Raw genomic sequence first — 22642 nt, 5'->3', positions numbered from 1 at the left:
TCAATTCCTATAAAATATATATTAACTGCCTCAAAGCATTCAATAATCCAACTGAGTGTTTAATATGAGTCACTCTGATAGGCACTTCAAATGAGAGGTGACGCAGTCCCTTCACAAGAAGCTTATAATATAATAAAGATACCACATGAAAAATCCAAGTACTATAGTTATGTCAAAAAGGGAAATCAAATTCAGAGTAATGAAAAATTTCACATAACAAGTGACATTCAAGCAAAGCATTCAAAGCTGAGTAGTATTCTGACACATGAAGATTTATGCAAATTCAACATTCATTTATCATTACAAACTGAACAAAGTGGGAAGTAGGTATAGAAGAAACATACTTCAACATAGTAAAGGTCATACATGACAGACCCACAGCTAATATCATATTCAACGGTAAAAAGGTAAAAGCTCTTCCTCTAAGATCAGGAACAAGAAAGGATGCTCTTACCACGTTTATTCAACACAGTACTGGAAGTGTTAGCCAAAGCAATTAGGTAAGAAAAAGAAGTAAAAGGCATCCAAACTGGAAAGGAAAAAGTAAAACTGTGACTATTTGCATATGACACGATATTACATATAGAAAACCAAGTGACTCCACCAAAAACTGTTAGAATGAATAAATTTCAGTAAAGTAGCAGGATACAAAACCACTATATGAACTCTAATGCACTTCTATTCATTAATAATGAACTATCAGAAAGAGAAATTAAGAAAACAATTCCATTTACAATTGGAATAAAAAAAATACTTAGAAACAAATTTTAATGAGGAAGGTGAAAAACTTGTATACTGAAAAGTATAAAACAATGATGAAAGAAATTGAAGATTAATATTTTTTCATTATATAAACAGTGGACAAATATTCTGTGCTCATCACCTGGAAGAATATTGTTTAAATGTCCATACTATGCAAAGCAATCTACAGATTCAAAACAACCCCTGTCAAATTCCAATGGCATTTTTCACAGAAATAAAGCAAACAATACTAAAATTTGTACAAAACAACAAAAGACCCCAAACAGCCAAAGCAATATTGAGACAGAAGAACGTAGGGGCACCAAGATGGCTCAGTCACTTACGTGTCCAACTCAGGTCATTATCTCAGTTTGTGGATCAGGCTCTGGGCTGACAGTGAGGAGCCTGCTTAGGATTCTCCCTCTCTCTCTCCCTCTCCCCCTACCCCTCCCATACTCACTCTCAAAATAAATAAATAAACTTTAAAAAAAAAACGAGAGAAAGAAAAACAAAGCTGGAGTTATCGTGCTTCCTGGTTGATAACCATATTATGAAGCGATAGTAATTATGTTTTTAGAGTTTATTTGAGAGAGAGAGAAAGAGAGATAGCAAGCAGGGGAAGGGCAGAGAGAGAGAGAAAGAGAATCCCAAGCCCCAACGTGGGGCTCAATCTCATGAACTTGAGATCATGACTTGAGCTGAAATAAAAAATCGGATGCCTAACCGACTGAGCCACCCAGGTGCCCCACAAAGTTATGATATTGTATGATACTTAAAACAGTTTGATACTGGCATAAAAACAGACACATTGATCAATGGTACAGAATAGTGAGCCCAGAAATAAACCCATGCCTATATGGTCAATTAATTTACAACAAAGGAGCCAAGAATATACAATGGGGAGAGGACAGACTCTTCAAGAAATGGTGCTGGGAAAACTGGACAGCCACATGCAAAAGAATGACACTGGACTACTATCTTACACCATACACAAAAAATGAACTCAAACTACATCAAACTAAAAAGCTTCTTCACAGCAAAGGAAATTTTCAACAAAATGAACTGAACAGGAGAAAAATATTTGTAAATCATGTTCTAATAATAGGTCAATATCCAAAATACATAAAGAACTCATACAACTCAACAGCAAAACACTAAACAACCCAATTTAAAAAATGGGCAGAGTATGTGAATAGACATTTTTCCAATGAAGACATACAGATGGCCAACAGACACATGAAAAGATCCTCAACATCACTAATCATCAGAGAAATGCTAATCAAAATCACAATGAGGTATCATCTCATGCCAGTCAGAATGTCTAGTATCAAATAAATAAGAAATAACAAGTGTTGGCAAGGATGTGGAGAAAAGAAAACCCTTTTGCACTGTTAATGAGAGAAAACCCTTGTGCACTGTTAATGAGAATGTAAATTGGTCTATCCGCTGTAGAAAACAGTATGGAGGTTGGTCAAAAAACTAAAAATTGAATTACCATATGATCTGGCAGTTCTACTTCTGGGTATTTATCTGAAGAAAACAAAAACACTAATTCAAAAAGATTTAAGTACCCCCATGTTCATTACAGCATTATTTTCAGCCAAGATATGGAAACAACTTAAGTATTCATCAATGGATGAATGGATAAAGATGTCGATGTACATACACAATGGAATACTACTCATCCATGAAAACAAATGACATCTTGCCATTTGCGACATAATGGATGGACCCTGAAGACATTATGTTAAGTGAAATGAGTCAGAAAAAGACAAATACTATATGATCTCACTTATATATGGAATATAAAAACAAAAACAAAAAACACCAAGTTAATTGATACAGAAAACGGACTGGTGCTTGCCAGAGGCAGTGGGTTGAAGGGGTAGCTAAAATGGGGCAAAAGACACAAAATACTAGTTATAAAATAAATAAGTCAAGAGAATGTAATGTACAGCATGGTGAGTACAGTCAATAATACTTTTACATATTTTAAAGTTGCTACATATTTTTTTCTTTTAATATTTTGAAGTAATCTCTATACCAACATGGGGCTTGAACTTAAAACCCTGAGATCAAGAGTCCCATATTTCACCAAATGAGCCAGCCAGGCTCCCCTAAGACAGTAAATCTTAAAAATCTTCAGCACAAGAAAAAACTTAATTCACTATGTATGGGGGATAGGGGTTAATTAGACTTAATGTGGTGATCATTTAGCAACATACACAAATATCAAATCATTATGTTGTATACCTGAAGCTAATGTTAATTATACCTCAATTTTAAAGAAAGGAAGAAAAAGATGGGAAATAGATAGGAAAAAATTTAAGATGGAGAAAAGAACCTAAAATATGGGAGCAGAGACTCTTCACTCTGTCTCAGGTGTTTTTACACCTTAGCCCAATGGAAATATATATTTAAAAATCTTCAGTGTGTCTTTATAGCTTACCATAAATGGATGGTCATATGGGCTGGATTGTGTCACCCAAAATTCATATGTTGAAATCCTAACAGCCAATATCTCAGAATATTACAGTATTTGGAGATAGGATCTTTAAAGTGGCAAGTAAGGTTAAATTTGGTCATTAGCACAGGCCCTAATCCAGTATGACTGGTGTCCTTTTCAAAGAGATTGGGATACAGACAGGTACAGAGGTTAAAGGATGTGAAGTTACTGGGAAAGGAGGGCCATCTACAGGCCACAGAAGGTCTAAAAATAAACCGGTGAGTGCCCTGATCTCAGAGTTTGTCTCCAGAATTGTGAGAAAATAAATTTCTGTTGCTTAAACCACCCAATCGGTGGCATTTTCTTAGGACAGCGTTTGCAAAGTTAACACAGATGGCTACAGGTTCTAAATGAAATCTAATTTAGCAAAACTCTCCACTGTGATTTGGTATTTAAGCCTTGTTACAGAATAGTACTTTTCATTCATTAGTGATATGGAGTAAAGTAAAATGAAGTGAGAAAAATGTAGGGTGAAAGGTGAGCCTCAGAAACTTTAGTTCTAATTAAAATTCATTTCCTATAAATTGGTCACTCCAACCCTAATCATAATAGCAATGTTTGCTCTTACTAATTAAACTATTTCTCCCAGAATAGTATGTAAGGATTTCATGAAGCTTCCGTAGATCCCTACTGTGGCACCTTATTCCCCAACTTAGTCTGGGGAATACATTTTGATACCGTTTTTCCTGGCAGCAATTGCCACAACATACCTTCCCAATGGTCCACTACTAAGTAAAACCTCCCTTTTGTTTCAGAGGGGAAACAGAAAATAAATTTAATGGCATTTAATAAGCACTTGACTAGAACTAAATGTATTCCTAAATATTTTTAATCCCACTTTACAAGGGTTAGTTCTATTATTTCTATAATTGCACCCTCAACAAAAGGTACAGCAGGGAGGTAAGAGGCAGACATCTGCTTTCAAGAGTCAACGAAATCCAGCTGCGGCCAAACACGTACAGCAAACTGTGGGTGAGTCTGCAACACGGGAAATGTTCAGACGTACTCGTTAAGTGGGTCTCCCATACTCTTCCGGCTAACGTCCTTTACTTTTTTTTAGTCTTGTGTTTAGTCTTTTGGCTAGGTTTTCAGTAATGAGTGTAAATACTCTTAAGAGATTAAACCCCCCCTCCGGCCCCGACCCCGCCAAAAAAAAACCCAAAACAAAACAAAATTTAAAAACCGCAAATCACTGACAACTACGCTTGAGGAACAGCAACTGCAGCGGAAAACGTAAGTCCCAGATCATTAATGGACCAAAAAAATCAGTTAGTTCCATGTATATTTACCTAAAGGTTTAAAAGCAGAGGACTATATAACCTGGCGTTTCGGTAACAATGGCAACTTCTAAGTAACTATCCTTTATGGAAACGGGAAACAAAAACTTTTCACCTCCCGGGTCAGGAAGACAAAGCCAGCGTCAGGATTTCCTCATCTCGCGACAACTTTCTGACTCTCCCTGTAGGCGCGTGCGTCAGAATCGAGGGCCCGGGGAGGCGCCCAGCCCAGAGGGTGGAGCAAACCGTGTAAGGAGGGAGGGGCCATCAGGAAGGGGTGGAACGGAGGAGGGGCTGGAAAGGTCAGAGCGGAGGGAAAACTCGTGTGGGCCCCGCCCCTCGCGGCACTTCCCCGGAATAGCGTCAGCCGCTCTATAAGAAAGCGTGCGCTGAGGTGCTCGGCCTTTTACATCCGGGAAGCGCCGGGCTTAGCCTACGAGGTTGAGGTACGTTGTATTTTGTGCACTATGGTAATAATTGAGGCAGAAGTTTTTGGCCTAGTTAAGATGCAGGAGGTTCAGGGATCTTGTAGTGATCGGTCTACGACAGCTTTGGAAACCTCTAGGTTCGAAAACCTGAGGTATTCTTTTGATCACGCGGCGGCCACGTGCAACCCTGGCGCTGAGTCAGAAGTCGAGCGCGCACGGGTCACGGGCCCTCCGACAAAGGATCGGTGCACCTGATGACCGGCAAAGGTCGCGAATTCCGCTGTCGGTGTCAAGTGGCCATCTTGAAGCTACTCCGCCACTGTTAAATAAATAGTGACACCGAATCCTGATACCCGCCACATTTAGATCCAGAAAGTGAGTAATCTCTGTAGTTGTGCTTGCTTGGGAGTTCTGGGATTGTGAATCTCCATGTATCTTTGGGACCTGTCAGCTGTGGCAGTCTCCCTTCCTAGCCATGGAAGAGCATATTCTTGTTTATTGGCAAAGCTGTCACCATTTAATTGGTATCAGATTCTGACTTGCACAAGTAACATTAATCTCTTGAAAACCTGAACGGTGCCGGGTTATTGGGCACATATCTAACTATTGCTTAAATGTTTTTAGGAAGCTGAACTAATCGTTCCAATGGATGACAGGAAACATGACAAGGTATGTTCCTTTTTATTCATATTTCGTCGTTAATCCAGAATCCTTAGTGCTAAGTAATGGAAGGCCAGAATTGGCCCGATTTGCTGCTACTTTGTAATTTGAAAGAGTAATAAATAGCCAACTAAATAGAAAGTAACTGAAGTTGCTAATATTTCAGCACTGTGATTTAGGACACAGAGTTTACAAAACTGGTTTTCTTCTCTTGCAGATAATCAAGAAATTCAAAATGTATGGGTGAAGTCCTGTTTATTTAGAACCTTGTGGTGCACTGCCAAACGTGATTTTTTTTTAATCGCAACATGTTGCATATTGAGTGGTGAATAATCTGTAAACTATCAAGTTGGTGGTCTCCGTATAGGCCAGAATATTACTTTGGCGTAAGTATGACATTTAGTAGAGAATAAGTGAGTGCTTGCTTGCTATAATTAAATAAAATGCCTGATTTCATCTGGAAAAAGTCGTGTTCTAAGTCACTACAGTATTTGGGTGGGAACTACACGTGAAGCCACCTTACCCCTAAGGGACAACAGTCATTTTTATACCGTAAAAAAGATTAAGGCTACTACACAAGGTGAGCAGCTAAGCACTTTATTCACACAGATGTGCACTGAACACTTGTGTCTTTTAAAGGTCACACTTAACATTTAACAAGAAAAAAAAAATAGCTATTATCAAGGCATATTTTATGAGCCAAGTAGTTTCCCGATCCAGTCTATTAAAATTTCAGTATAAATGTTGCTTGCACCAGCACTATACTTTAGTTATAAAGGTGGCCTGTGCGAAGTTTCCGTAAAGATAAATTTTCTCTCCTGTATTGCACGTTTTCTCAGCCCTTGTGCAAGTGTGCACTGTCTGTACCACTATCATCACTAGTTGTAAATGCTTGAAAAGTTCTACCTTTATCAAAACCTTGAGCTTTTACAAAAAGTTTAACGTTATTCTGCCGGACACAGCATTGCAGTTCTGCAAAATCGTAAACTATAAAGCACCTTTACGTTAGCACCAGTTTTTTACAAAGCTGAGGATTTACAAAAAGGGTACAAGTAGATGCAGTAGGGAAAGGGGTGAAGTCCCCTCCATGTTAATACAGCCATTGAAAAGGATTACTTAACATGATCTAATCCTAAAGTTCACACTGATTTTTTTCACTTGTTTTTATGCATCTATTTCTTGGATGGATCTACAAAAACTTTAAAACACTGAAGGGCCCTTGATATTAGCAATCATTGTGATTAAGTAGCCTGAGAGGCAAACCTTTTTTGTTTGGCCTAAGATTTTGCATTGCTAATCAAGAATGTCCTGGAAGGGTGCACAGTAAAGCACCCTTAATTGTCCCTTAATTGTGTTGAGAAAAAGCCAGAGGGAAAACTTGCCTTTACTCAGCAGTGGAGGCTGAAAATGACCTGGTCAGCACTGGGGCTCCAGAAGTTTGAATCCTACAGTCTCACCTTGGCCTCTGGGCCTGTTTGAAAGCTAGGGATACTATAAAACATTACCAGCCTTTTTAAAACGGTCATTGAAGGCCATAGCCACTTACAGCAGTGCCTAGCATATAGCTGGTGCGTTAATTAAAGCAGTTGAAGCAGTTAAATTATTTTAGAGCTTTTTCTCACTAAGCAGAGAAAGCATTTTTAACAGTATTTTTATTAGCTGGGACTATCAGGATAGTGGAGGTCTACAGATTTTAGTCATTACAAGAAAGTTGCAATAGATGGCACTCTTAAATCATGGTCCAGCAAACCACATAATGCCAAGGAAAAATTTTATCAAGTTGTAAATTTGAAGTAGCTGAAAGTAATTGCTAGAGGATGTTAACAAATAAGGTGGATAAATTAGGTTGTACATCCAACAACTTGAAGGCATTCATCAGGAATTCTTCCAAATTTTTCTGGGTAGTAGAATGTGTTACCATAATGCATAGTACAAAGGCTTCATTCAGGAATGTATGATCACTGATCCTAGTCTAGGTTTATAATGGAATTCCTTCACTTTTTTGGCCCTTGATTTCCTCAGTTGTTAAAGGCTACAGAGATTCAATGTGTGATGATGTCTTAGCCTTTTGAAGAAAATCTGAGCTTAATTAAACAATGCCACTCCTTGACTCTAGTATAAACAGTATTGATTGAGTTATAAGCTCTAAATCCAAATGAATGTAAAAACAGCCTTACTGCACTATTGATACACAGTAATCTCTGGAGAATGCTAATAAAGACTCCAGAGTAGTTTTTGGGTGGGCCACAATGCTAGTTAAGGGTAATTAGTACTACACTGAGGTATCTAACAGAATATTCACATCACAAATTCTCAAGCAGCAATGGTGCACATGATTTAATCACAACACAAAAGAAGGAACATGGCTCTCATCTCCGTTGGCTGGCATCTCTGGCTGAGTGCTAATGTGGATGTTGAACATTTTCCAGTATTTTCTCTTGAAGCTTCCATGTGAAGAATTACAATTTGGTGACACTTTTTATCCAAGGTACAAAGGCTGAGACTTTGGTATAGACACCAGGTGAATCCTTGACTCCACAGCCATACCCCCAGGAGGTCACCCCGTACACAACCCAACTCTCTCCTGACCGAACACACATGAGTGGTCCTCCGCTGTCTCCCTGGCAGCTGTCAACACGTTTGTGTTCATGTAGATTTCCAGCGCAAAGCATCCTTCCTGTAAACCGACCCTTGTAACGTTCTTCACAAAACCTCTTGGGAAGTAAGGGGATGGCTGCTTGTTGTAGAGTTCTTGAATAGGCTCGTCCTAGTCAGACCAAATAATCTGAGTTAGATGCCAGCCAAAGATCTTACACAAAAGCACTACATTTAACAGTCCAATGAACATTTAATTGAAAATAAAACCCTATTGTGGCATAGTGTAGTTTAAGTGAGTGGTAACTATAAATGGTATAGAAGGACCTGAGTGGCAAGAACTCCAAATATGGCATCTGATAAAAGATTGAGAAGCAAAACGTTACTGTATACTAACCATTTGATGTTGGTGTACTCACTGGCAAGACATTAACTGTTCAGTAGCTAATATGTATAATTGATGATGTCCTCTACAATAGTCCTTTCTTGGATCTAAATTCCACCTTTTTTTTCTTGCATCCTATTTACTCAATTGAAATAATTCATAATAGAACATTCTGTAAAACTGACCTTGTCATTTCTGTTAACTTGTATCTAAAGGAAGGTGAATGAACCTTCCCTCCTGCAGTAATTGAGAATGGATACACTTAAGTATTCTCAGACACTTGATTTGCCTCATGGTTCCACATAGTGTACGGAAAAGGCATTTACTCTGATCTGATTTTATTGTTTCATTCAGCAAATGTTTTCTTTGTGATTTATCTAAGGAGTGGTCAGTATGTGCTTCTTCAGTATTCTATATCTGCAACAGCTATTCTACCTTTTTTCAGCTATGAAATAATACAAATATAAAGCCCAGATTTAATGCAGTGTGTGATGAACACAAATACTCTGTAAATAAAACACTGAAATTATCACCTGTAGACATACTTACTTGATGCTCAAGAGTATAATTAGCAGTATTGATCATATTTAGTGGAGAGGGGTCAACCTGTCCTGTCTCCTTATTCAGTAGCCATTTGGGAATCAAGTACCCAATCCAGGTGAGCCCCACATCTGTTGTTTCAAGTACCATTCTGAACACGCACTAGCTAATACACACTGATAAAATTCTATAGCAAAATGATACGGGAAGTTGTCATCCAGCCGGCCAGGCCCAAGTGTTGAAGTAGGATCTTAAAATCATTTCTTCTGTCTCCTTACTAGTCTGGGCAACTGAAAGTAAGGAAGGTTTCTCTACCAGCCCCTTAAGGTGATTGAGTTCTGTCAATTTGTACTAAACTGAATGATAACCAATAGTACCCTTGGGATACAAATCCAAATTGCATGCATGCATCACAGGCTTGGCAGAATTTCCAAACTACTAACCCTGAACCCATTTAAGATTTTACTACCCATTGTACACCCAAAAGTACTGATAATCCCAGACACAAGAAAGGTGCCCAGATGTCATTTGTATTATCTACATTACCCGTGTCTCCCCATCCTGTTATGTAACAATTGGAGGCGGTTTTCTGTGGCCTCTCTCTCCGGAGTGGCAAACAGGCAGGCAAAACATGGCTGCTAAATCTGACACACTGCTCTTCTGGTCCTTCTAATCTAACCAGGGCGATGTCGTAGTCACTGCTGTCAGGTCGATATTCCCGATGAATCACAATCTGCTGAACTCCAATTTCTTCTTCAAACTCTTCTGGCACCAGAGTATGATAATCCCCAACCCGAACAGCATAGCTCCTTGTACTGTTACCGTACCTGGGAGGCAGAGAGCTAGTAAGAGGCTGGAGATTGTTAAACTGTCAGCAAGGAAGGTTAACATACTGTAGGCCTTTCCTCCTATTCCTTATCCCTTTCTGTAAGTTTACTTTTTGCATTTCTCTGATCCCAGTGCTCTCAGTCCTGTACTCCAAACCCACTTCATTCATATCACTGTTTAATCCAGGTTCCTGGCCTGGTTTTCTGAGAAGGAGCAAATGTGCAGCATGAGTGGAAAATAACAGCTAAACATTAACCTGTTATCTCCCTACCATGAAAAAGGATCAAAACAGGAACAGATAGAATAGGGCAAAATTACTGTCTTGTTATTTGCTGTCTTCATTTTTCTATCATTTCCATGATAGTAGCTCATCACAAAGCTCTCTGAGGGCAGAAACCATGGCTGGTCTAACTTTGTATCCGCCAAAGCACTTAACACATACCTACTTTACTCCCCTTTCCTGTAAACTGAATGCAAACCAAAACTATTTTCAGGGCAACATACATTTATTATATTCTCACATCTCTTAAATCCTTCTCCAGATGTCACCTCAGTGAGATGACTGCAGCCCACCTTTTGCCCTCCTATACCCCAGCACTCCCAATATCCTTAATCACTTTTTTAACACCACTTTCTAACAGATTAATTTATTACGTCTCTTGTCCCCTGTCTCCCCTGCTTAAACAAGAAGTAACTTAAGGACACAGGGATCTTTATGTTCACTGATGACTCTAAAACACCTATAATAGTGATGCCCATTAGGTGAGAATGCAGCATATGTCTTTTAGTGAATGGATGGATGGATATTTTTAATGTGTATGTCTTTTTTCCTTAAAGTATTCAGTTAAAGTAGAAATATTTACTAGATTGATAGTTCTCAGCCTGTTTTTTCAACCAACATACCTTGATTCTGGTGCATCCCCCTAAAGCAGAGTTTCTCAACCTTAGCACTGTTTTCACATTTGGAACCAGAGAAATCTTTGTTGTGAGAGGCTGTTATGTGCATTGTAGAATGTTTAGAAGCATCCCTGGCCTCTCTTCACAAGGTAGTGAAGGTATACACACATCCAGACACATAAACACACACACCCCAGTTGTGACAACCAAAAATGTCTCCAGACATCTCCATATGTCCCCTATGGTGCAAATTAGCCACAGTTGAGAACTACAGACACAATATGATCCAACCCACTTCCAGGTTACTAACTCTTTCTCACTTAAGATTATATAGCACCTTGCTCACTTACCCCCACCAGTACTTAAAACATCTTAAAGGCTTAACTTTCAATACCATGTCCATTTACTTCCTTAACTTCCTCATTTGCATTGAGCCTATTCTCCATCTCAGCCACCTGCTCCTGTCATGAGACTTAGACCTTGTATTCACCAAATACTACACATTTCTGAAGTCTTGATTTCAAGCATCTCCTACTTTCTACCTCCTATCCTTACAGTTTTATAGCTCTACCATTCTCCAACCCCATTACGCTTCAATCCTTTGACCCCACTAGTTTTTTCATTTCAATCTCACTTTGCCTATGACTTCCCTTCTTACCAGGCTTGGATTCCACAATCACTCCTTTGCAAAAACTCAGTCCCTCATTCCTTTTATCTGCCAAACTCTAGCTATGGTTTCATCAACTTAGCACCTGGTTTGTGCTAGCGTCTGACTGTTGAGATAGAAATACGTACATTTTACAGCTCTCACCTTAATTTTCTTTTTATGAAAACTTGAAAGTCTTACACTAGATATGAGACCTGTACTTGAATGTGAATTTACAGAAGTCTGTATTGAAAACTTGAGTTTTCTAATGACTGCCTATTTAAATACAGCCTTCCATTTCCTCCTGTAAAATTACTGGAAGTTCTAAGTTGTTCAAACACTCTAACATCCCTAAGTGGGGCTTGCAATATATAGAGTAAGTTTCTTAACTATGTCAGCCCAAAAAACTGAACAGTGCTACAAAGATGATTTAGCTTATACATCCACCTATCCTTGATCTATAATACTAATAATTTCCTGTGCTTCCTTGATTCCCCTTTTCCAACCATAAGTCATCACAGACCTTTTAAATTCAGAAAGCTTCTTATATATTGTTCCCAGAGAAGATCCTCTTGTGGGTTCCACTTCAAAATTTAAGTAAAGTTTGGGATTATTTCACATCTTAAAACAGTAAAAAGTAATAGTCATGGAGAAAGATCAGATTTACTTCTCACTCCCACTTTCTGGGTACTGATACTATATTATAAAAATTCAGTTTGTCTAGGGGCCCCTGGGTGGCTCAGTTGGTTAAGCACCCAACTTCAGCTCAGGTCATGATATCATGGTTTGTGAGTTCAAGCCCTACATCGGGCTTGCTGCTATCAGTGCAGAGGCTGCTTCAGATCCTCTGTCCCCCCTCTTTCCATCCCTCCCCCACTCACTCACTTGCTCTCTCTCAAAAATAAACTTTTTTTTAAATTCACTATGACTAATTAATGTATTCAGGTTTTAAGGTAAAACCTCAAGTGATTTAACGCCTTTCTAAAAAGAATAATTGTGAATGCATCCTTGAAAGTGGTGCTGAAATGTTTCCATATTATCTTTAGAATGGAATTGAAGAAATTCTCTTGAGCTTCATTGTCCAGTGCAGTAGCCAGTAGCCTAATGTGGCTACTGGAGTACTTGAAATGTGGTTGGTCTGAAGTAAAATGTGCTAAAAGTATAAAATATGCACTGGATTTTGGATACTTGGTATGAAAAAGAATACTAAATATATTGTGTCTATAGATAATAAGCATTAAATATCCCGATTTTATATTATATTTTGCAATGCTATTTTGGATATACCAAGTTAAATAAAATATTAAAATTATTTCCACCTGTTTGGATTTTTTTATCTTTTAATGTGGCTACTAGAAAAAGTCACATTTGTTGCTCACATTGTATTTCTGCTAGACAGTACTGGTCTAGAGAAATAGTTTGGCATAAACTAGGCATCCTATTTTATTATATCTCTTTAATACAGTCTCTTACATTGTTTATTACATTGTCTATAAATTTTAAGCTTGGATTATGAGACATTCCCTTCATACGTGAACTTTTTATATCCTTTCACATAATTACAGTACTGTTCAACCTGAAAAAAAAAAGTCACTACAACAATATTTTCCGCTCTTTGAAAGAGCTGTGTCACTTCACTAAAATGATCCTTGTATCTAAACTAACTGTATAAATATATTCTACATTATCTGAAAATTGGGTCTTCAGCGAGTAAACAAAGAAACATTTCTACAACAAGGAAATTTCGTTTTAAAATACCCAAGTGTTAAAGTCTTGTGTAGTCTTGCCTTAATGTGCCCCTTCATTCCTGGACTACTGCAATAGTCTTGTCCAATGGCCTTGCTACTTCAGGTTTTAACTTTTTCAGTCCCTCCTTCACACTGCAGCCAGAGTGAGGTTTCTATCTGACAATATAACTACTCTTCTATATACCCTTCAAGAGTTCTCCACTATCTACACAATAAAGTTCAAATTCCTTAAATGATACGCAAATTCATCCAAGAATGGCTCTTGCCTACCTGACCTCAGCCTGGTCTCCATGCCCCTGTCATTTTAGCTGCTTGAAGAGGTATCCCACACACCTGCCTTTATTCGAACTATTTGCAGTATCATCCCCCACCTACCATCTTAACATGACAACTGATTTTATCACTCAAGTCTCAAGTCCAGAACCTCCTAGGAAGCTCTTGCTGCCCTGCCTGAAAACTGACCAGTCCTGCCTTTGACACTCTCACTAGCACTGTCAGAGCACTTATAACAATTTCTAAGACAAATTAAGATGTCAGGTCTCCCCAGGTAAAGGCTCCTTAAGTGTAAGGACCATGCTATACTCACTTTCGTATCTTCAGCACTAAGCAAAGTGCTTGGCACAGACAAAAAAGTCTTAGTGTATGTTAAATAACTTCTTTTCAAAAAAAAAATTTTTTTTTAATGTTTATTTATTTTTGAGGCAGAGAGAGACAGAGCATGAACGGGGGAGGGTCAGAGAGAGGGAGACACAGAATCCGAAACAGGCTCCAGGCTCCGAGCTGTCAGCACAGAGCCCGACGCGGGGCTCAAACTCACGGACTATGAGATCGTGACCTGAGCCGAAGTCGGCCGCTCAACCGACTGAGCCACCCAGGCGCCCCAAATAACTTCTTTTCAAAGGCATCCACGTGCACATATATAATACTGTCATCCCTAACTTACTGAAATCAGAGTCAGCTTCTCACCAGTTCTCATAACAACACCATCACTAAAGTTTCTGTTACACTTGCTGAAATCCTCCAAATATCTAATGTTCTTGTTAAATGCTGGCTGTTTACTAGAAGCACCTGTACCACTTTTAAATATATAAATGGCTAGGGTGTCCTGGGTGGCTCAGTCGGTTAAGCGTCCAACTTCAGCTCAGGTCATGATCTCAGTTTGTGAATTCGAGCCTGTGTCAGACTCTGTACTGACAGCTCAGAGGCTGGAGCCTGCTTAGGATTCTGTGTCTCCCTCTCTCTCTACCCCTCACCTACTCACTCTCTCTCTCTCTCTCTCTCTCTCAAAAATAAACATAAAAAAGAATTTTTTTTTTAATATATAAATGTCTAGGTCACAAATCTCTGAAAATATTAAATTAATAGGGCTGATGTAGAACGATAGGTGATTCCAATTCACAGTCAGGCTTGAGAACCACTACAACCAAGACTTAAAGGCATAGTGATAACTCCTGCCCCTGCATGTCTAGAATCTCTCCAAGTGAAGTGAGCATCGTAAGAGATTACATAAAGGTATCAAAACCCAAAACTCATACACGTTACATACATATTCTGTGTTCTCCAATCAAGCAGATTTCAGCCAGTAGATTTAAATCTACTCCAAAATTAGTATGCTCACCAATCAGGAGTTGATATTAAACTGAAAATAAAAATAATATATATACCTGACTAGAAGGGGGAAAAAAAAAACACTATTCTTGTCAAATGAATCTCTTTATTGGTACCTACACTTTTAAACTTGTCCTGATTTAAGGAAATGGACCAGTAAACCTAAGCAGTGATTCCCACGCTCCTTTCACTCCAATTATTTTTAGACATAATCACATGCTTGGAATTTGAAGAGCATCCAACAGAAGACTGGATTAGTTTGCTAACCAAATATTTGTCTTCTACTGTCACCTCTCTTATACTTCAGGGATAATACTTTGGCTGAGGTTCCCAATATGACTGCAGATTTTGAAAACATTTACTGTAGTTCTAGGCTTCTCAAGAAAACATATAAAGGAAACTTTTTTTTTTTTTAACATAAAAACTAGTCCAGCTTTTGTTACTTAGACAAACTTTATTGTATTCAAAAATGCTTCTAAACCAAACATTTCAGGTTTCGGCTGACACACCATTCAGTTGTTTGCTTTGCTGAAATGCCTTCAACTACCCCTCAAATAAATAGTGGATGAAATTACCAGACAGGCTTCAGCAAGAAAGGATCTGAAACACAGCGGCTTAGTAAGATCCAATGTCCTCATTTTTCTGAGATTCTGAACAATAAAGAACAAAAAATTACTGGAATTAAAAATAGAAGAGTTGGGCACCTCGGTGGCTGTCGGTTAAGCATCTGACTCTTGATTTTGGCTCAGTTCGTGATCTCACGGTTCATAAGATCAAGCCCCAGGTCGAGCTCTGTGCTGGCAGCATGGAGCTTGCTTGGGATTCTCTTTCCCTCTCTCTGCCCCTTCCCTGCATGTGTGTGCATGCATGCACACACATACATGCGCACATGTGTTCTCTCGCTCTCTCAAATAAACATAAAAAAAGTGATTGACTAAAATTACTTGTATAAATGATTACAGTTGCTTAGAAGCCTCCGTAGAACCTTGCACTGTCATGTTTGTGTGTGTGTGTGTGTGTGTGTGTGTGTGTGTGTGTATTCAGGAAATTGTGTGTGTGTGTGTGTGTGTGTGTGTGTGTGTGTATTCAGGAAATGGTTTTAGCATGATTGACAGTATTAGGTATACCACCAAAGAGCATGTTCTTAATGAACTCTACTAGATACTAGGTCATGATGAAGCATATGCTAAGCATCTGATACTCTGTGTCTTTAAAACGTGACTCCATTATCTCTGTGCCTCATCTTTGTAATTACAAAGACCTAGACATTTCTGATTTTCAGAGCAACAATCTTTAACAATTTCCAGCTGCTATGGTGTTTCTAGGAAAAAAATGAAAGATAAAATCAGGTAAAGCTATATTTTTGATCAAATCAAATTTGCAGTAGAATCACAGAAATAAGAGAGTCCTCTTCCCTCCAGTATGATGTCTGTTACCAGAATAAACAACTAGAAGGAATTAGTGTAATATTCAGGAATTTTTCTCTCACTTATATTGCTGCAGCACCACAGAGAGAGGGTCATATCATGATACTCATAATTTAGAGTATCAAAGGCAAGCAATTTATATCATATAAGAATCATAGGAACTCCAAAAACCCTTGATTTATCCCAAGTTTCCACTTCAAAATGCCAACAGGATATTGCATTCATTCCAACGTCTGTATTGCATTAACACTAGGGAAAAATGTGAAGAATGAGATAGAAGACCTTTAAATGGTGATTCACCAACTATCTCAGTTTTTGTGCTGGCATTAAAATAAGTGTTTAGAACATATCACAACATGTGAAAGTTACAAACGAATTAGAATTTGATTACTAGAACTGTCATCCTTACAATAAAGTATCCTTATCATGCAAAGAGACTATATAAAATGAAGGTAACAGCATAGTGGATCTGAAGTAACTGCATTGTGATCTCAACCTCCCCAGGCCATCATTCTTAGATTGTTCAGATATGAGGATATAAAAGAATGACTACAAAGGCAAAACAAATTAACATAAAGAGCTGTCATCCATAGTATAAAATAACACAGATGGGAACAGCAATCTAGGCCTTATTCAGAAATAGGTGTTCAAGAGCACCGGCCTATATCATCACTGCAAGAATTAGGCACCAAAAAAGGCCTGATGAACAAGAACCCATTATATGGAATATGCAGCAGTCCACTAGTTAAAGCAGTAGAGATACAAATAAAAAACAGGAGTAAAAGCTCATTCCAAAATATACCCAGGGTGCCTGGGTGGTTCAGTCAGTTAAGCATCTGACTTCAGCTCAGGTCATGATCTCACAGTTCTTGAGTTCAAGTCCTGTGTCAGGCTCTGTGCTGACAGCTCAGAGCCTGGAGCCTACTTTGGATTCTGTGTCTCCCTTTCTCTCTGTGCCCCCTGCTCGCTCACTTGCTCTCTCTCAAAAATAAATAAACATTAAAAAAAAAACAAATGTCCCCTACCAGCAGACCTTAAATTACACTCCCAAGAAATCTAAAAGGAAGGTAACCTTTCAGAACATGACAATATTGCTTCTACGTTGCAGTCTCTGCAATTCCAGAGGAAATCTGTTTTTGCAAATTTAAGAGTTTCTGATGATTAAAGGAGGGTTGTTTTAATCCAAAGTCCTTGAACCCAGAAAAGAAACAAAATTTGGAGCTTATTCTAATCACTAGTAACTGTCCTTATGCCTTTTAATGAGCTTACTGCAATAAAGATGTGAGCTGTAGCTCCTTAGGCACTTCAAAACAGGAAGTCTATGAAATCTGGTAAAGGTTACAGACCAAGGCAGATGGATATAAAACACATTTGCAAAATAATTTTCTCCCTACACACATTAAAAGAATCTTGCATTATATCTAAAATACATCAAAATGCTGCATATCATAATCTGCTCCTCTGCTTTTTAATCAACTGTCTTTATCTTCTGTGCAGATAAAGGGAAGAAATTCAGAAATGACATATGGAAGGAATTATCTGTTGATCCAGGTTTAAAATACCACCATTCTCTAAAGAGTCAAACCTTCTTAAATATATCCACTATCTGGCAACTAAGCCCTCACTTTCATCATGCAACAACCATTTAGGAGTATATCCTATGTGCCAAGTAATATATTAGACACTAGGTTTATAAACAGAAAGGAGATGATTTCTGACTTTAAGCAATCATCTAGAAGGAGCAGGCCAGAGGAGAAATAATGACATGTAAACAAACAAACCCAAACCCAAACATGTAGCAAAAAAACAAAAACAAAAAACAAAAAAAAGAAGAAGAAAGAAAGAAAGAAAGAAAATGAAAAAGACCTTCCAAAAGTCAGATCAAAGTGTTCAACTCAAGTGGAATTTTTGGGTAATTTCCCTAGTTAATACTTTAAGCCTTGAACCTTGAAGTCTGTAGCTTTTAGCAGAGACTTAAAAGATGAAGCATTTAGAAAACAGGATAATCTAAACTGAACCTACTGAATTATTTTGCCTAACCTCTAAACCCTAAGACAGGCTTCTCCAGGTTCCTTGTAGTTTCCTACCTTATTCTTCTCCAGTGGTCAGTGGAATAAAATCACCCAGAATTTTCTACTGTTGAAAATAATAATCTTTGATTCTCTTTTTGGAACCCTAACATATAACAACCAACATTTGTTTTGAATTTCACATTTTATAAAATACTTTCAGACATTTAGCAGGTCCTTTGTTCTTCACTGTGGAATATTATTGCCTTCATTTCATGAGTGGGAAAACTGAGGCTCCAAGAGACAAAATAATTTTCACAAAAGTGAATAGTTAAAATTGGAGAACTGTGACCTTGGTCTCAATGGCCAGATCCAAGTCTCTTGTTACACGGTACCAAGTTCTACTGACTTTTGTCACCATGACTCTACCTTCTCTCCCTCCTTTTCTTTTCCATCTTCTATCTCTATTACAATAGTCTCCCTCCAGTTCCTACCATAGTGAGTCTTAATCACTTGGTAACACGGACCAATTGGAGTCACTCCAGTAGCATGTGTGCAAAGATTTTTCATCTAATTTGAAGCTCATTCACAGACTCCTGGATTAATAATTTTGCTTTATATCCTCAGATCAATCCTATATATCTCCCAATGACTCGTCTTAAAACCCCTCTTAGATCACATTTCAAGGCTCAAAACCTTTAGTGGTTTCCCACCACCTAGTGAATGAAACAAAAATTCACTATTCCGGCATTTCAGACCTTTCCTGCTTCTCTCCCTCTCTCTCTTTAAAGTTTACTTATTTATTTTTGAGAGAGAGTGTGTGAGAGTGAGGGGAGGGTCAGACAGAGAGAGAGAGAGAGAGAGTAAGAGAATCCCAAGCAGGCTCTTCGCTGTCAGTGCAGAGCCCAATGTGGGGCTCAATCTCATGAAACATGAGATTGTGACATGAGATAAAATAAAGAGTTGGACATTTAACTGACTAAGCCACCCAGGGACCCCTGGGTCTTTCCTGCTTCTCTACTGTAAGTCCACTACCAAAACTCCAGATCACTATCTTAACTAATAACTCCCATCGTTCAAATATGTCTCCTGCTTCTTTCACCACTATTCTCTCAACATTAGATGGTTACCCAGCTCCAGTCTCTATCAATCCATGAATACAACCTCTTGTGCTTGGACACACTTCATAACAGAACTTAGTCTTCCTCCCACATACAGCCCATTCCATCTCTGAATTGTCCTAGTGTTAAGTAAATAAAAAATAAACAACTCTTTGGTTAAAATGAAAATTATATTTTCTCCCATTAACATCTGAAGTATCTGAAGCAACAGGTAACAAATCTAATCTGATTCCACACGATCTCCCCTGTCTGTTTGCCTTCCCTGGTGTACCATGTCATTTTTTCATGATGTGGCCCCCAGAATTGAGCCAAGTTCTCTCTGTTTGATAGTGACAGTGCTTTTGTCTCTGACAATAGCTTGAGCATAGTAAGAAGAGCTAGGCTCATCACTGCTTTGCCTTGACAATATTCTTTCAGTGCTGCTCAAAACTGATAAACTTTGTGAGCAACTGCATTACATCACTGACTTGTATTAAGGCTGCAGGACTCTAAAACCCATGCGGTCATTTTCACGTGTGCTACATTTAAGCCACATTTCCTGGAACTAAAGTCAGCATTTTACTTCCTTCTTATTCTGCACTGCTTGTTAGGATCAAACTATCAAGATCTTTTCCCATCATGTATCCTATCTTCCAATATGTGTCTCTCCCAATCTTCTGGCATCCAAAAATATAATTAATTTACCATCAGTGTCCTTTTTTAGTTTTGTGACTAATATGTTGAATAGGACATGGATAAGTATCCTACGAGCTCTATTACATTCTTCCTCATCATAATTCTTCAAACATATCCAGATCATATTCTGTTTCATCCACTAGGCAAGTGGGTCTTAACCTTTAGTGTTGAGAAGGATCATCAGAGATGCTTGATAAAAATGCCAACTCCTGAGGCTTGGCTCTAAAGATTCAGTAGATCTGGAGGAGGGGCCCATGAATCTGAATTTTTAACAAGCTAAATGTATCTAATATTGTGGTGGAAAGACCACACTTTAAAAATTGTGCCCTGAATTTTTTTTTGATACTATTTTATCAGCAATATCAATATCTCCCTCTTCTGGGTTCCTATAGCTACACTGAAAATTCTTATCATAGCAACGATCCTTATCTGTCTTCTCTCCACTATATCCTATAGCATATTCCTGGGAATATTAAATTTTTGTTAAGTCAATGAATGAATATAATCTTTATTGTGTGTGCCGTTGATGTAACACATGAATGTATTAAACCCACTGATATATAGGTGAACTCTCAAACTCAATTATTATCCCAGAAATGACAAAGGCTATGTAAAATATAGATATGTGTCTTCTGCACACTTTACAAATGGAAGATTACTTCATAAATATTTACCAAAATAGATAAAAGGAAATGAATAGAGATCCTAGAAACAAAGATATATGAGAACTGAGCATACAAGATAATTGACATAAATCTTTGGGTAAAGAATGTAATGTTCATAACTAAGATTTAACTTAAAAAAAAGAAGAAAAAATAAAGCTCCATCATTAGATACAAAAAAATATTTAAAATTTTTTTAAAAAGAATGTAATGTTCAATACAAAGTGCTGGTAAACTAACTATCCATGAAAGTATAAAATGAGGCTCCTTTCTCAGTATACAAAAAATAAACAGTAAACAGATTAAAAACCTAAACATGAACAAAATTATACATTTTCTTAGTGAAGAAGTAAGATAAAATCTTCATCATGTGGGGCTAGGAAAGGATATTTTAAATTTTTTTTTAATATTTATTTTTGATAGAGACAGAACACAAGTGGGGGAGGGACAGAAAGAGAAGGAGACACAGAATCGGAAGCAGGCTCCAGGCTCTGAGCTCCGAGCTCCGAGCTGTCAGCACAGAGCCTGACAGGGGGGGCTCGAACTCACAAACTGTGAGATCATGACCTGAGCCAAAGTCAGACAGTTAAACGACTGAGCCACCCAGGTGCCCCTAGGAAAGGATATTTTAAATAAATATAAAAAATTTTATCAAACTTAAAAAATTGACACATATTAAACATATTAAATGAAGATATTAAAATATCTTCATAAGAAAAAGATTTTAAACAAGTGGACAGGACATAACCCCAGACTGAGAAAAGGTATTTGTAACACATAACAATAAAGACTCTGTACACAGAACAAATTTTTTAAATCAATTACAAAAAGACAATCCAATAGAAAGATAAGCAAAGAATATGAACAAAGAAATTCATGAAAGAGGAAGACACTAATCAGGGAAGTGGAACTGAAAAGAAATCCAAAAAGTCTAAGATTGACAAAAACTAAAAATGTTGATAGATAATATCAAGTTGAAGTGGGGACTTGAGGAAATGGACTTACCTACTGCCATGATATAAATGGATGCAATTACTTTAGAAAATAAATTAATAGTGCTGAGTAAAACTGAATTGTGCCCATACTCTAGCAAAATGCTCCCACATATGTGTACGCAATGAGACATACAATAGATGTCTATTACAGCATTGTTTTTTCATAGTGAAAGAATTGAAACCAACTAACTATCCATTAGTAGGGGACTAAATAAATTGTGATTTAGCCTTACAATAGGAGTTAAAATTCACATGGTGGTTAAAGTGAACAAAACCTATATGGATAAATTGTACATATATAGTGAAGCCTTGTATCACATATGGAAAAATATAAAACAAATTCTTGCTTGCAAGAATTTTTCAATGACATGTTATACATTTTATATAAGACTTTTTATTATGACCATTTTCAAATATACACAATTAGAATAACACAGTGAAACTCCTGTATAATCACCTTGCTTCACTAATTATCAATATTTTGCCAAGGATTGGTATACATTTTTAAATCCCAAAATTCATGCTGAGGAAATGGCCATTAGTCAGGCCCACAAAAGAACACAGGACAAGAACAAAGGAGAGCCAGGTCCTAGTGCAGACACTGCCACCATGAGCAGTGTGACTCTGGCACACCATTTTTCTCTGTATGGCCTCCCCTCTCAACTGGGAAGACTTCAGACTGAAGTGATAAAATGTTTGGGAGATGAGGAAATAATCAGGATGCAACCCGGACTTTCTAGAAGGTACAAATAGAGAAATCTAAAAGACACAAAACACCAAGATCCAAAGGATCAAAAAACAATAAAAACTTCACTCCCTACTCTTAGTATCCACTACTGGGTCATCTGAGATCTCCTCTAGGTCTACTGGGATCTGATTTCACCCTCAGATAAG

At 37.8% G+C, this 22642-nt stretch overlaps 1 protein-coding gene, 1 long non-coding RNA gene and 1 other non-coding gene across 3 annotated transcripts in view; 2 read left to right on the top strand and 1 right to left on the bottom strand.

The window, feature by feature from the left end:
* The first annotated feature begins 4894 nt into the window (after positions 1–4894).
* LOC115512296 lies at positions 4895–6078 on the top strand. The gene is made up of 3 exons (XR_003968359.1): positions 4895–5327; positions 5577–5621; positions 5830–6078. It is a non-coding gene; the product is annotated as an uncharacterized LOC115512296 (long non-coding RNA).
* On the top strand, positions 5378–5508 carry LOC115513229. Its single transcript, XR_003968634.1, has one exon. It is a non-coding gene; the product is annotated as a small nucleolar RNA SNORA24 (small nucleolar RNA).
* Positions 6079–6192: 114 nt separating the features above from the next.
* The window catches only part of PRSS12 (serine protease 12), a 77585-nt gene continuing 61135 nt past the window's right edge, over positions 6193–22642 (bottom strand). The window contains exons 12-13 of the mRNA XM_030313170.1: positions 9679–9959; positions 6193–8379 (exon numbers count right to left, since the gene is read on the bottom strand). Coding sequence (XP_030169030.1) covers positions 8072–8379; positions 9679–9959 — 589 coding nt within the window. The 3' untranslated portion in view covers positions 6193–8071. The remainder of the gene's footprint in view (positions 8380–9678; positions 9960–22642) is intronic.

Source organism: Lynx canadensis, chromosome B1 (genome assembly GCF_007474595.2).
Source record: "Lynx canadensis isolate LIC74 chromosome B1, mLynCan4.pri.v2, whole genome shotgun sequence".
Taxonomy (NCBI): domain Eukaryota; kingdom Metazoa; phylum Chordata; class Mammalia; order Carnivora; family Felidae; genus Lynx; species Lynx canadensis.
This window is presented reverse-complemented; position numbering and strand designations above follow the sequence as displayed.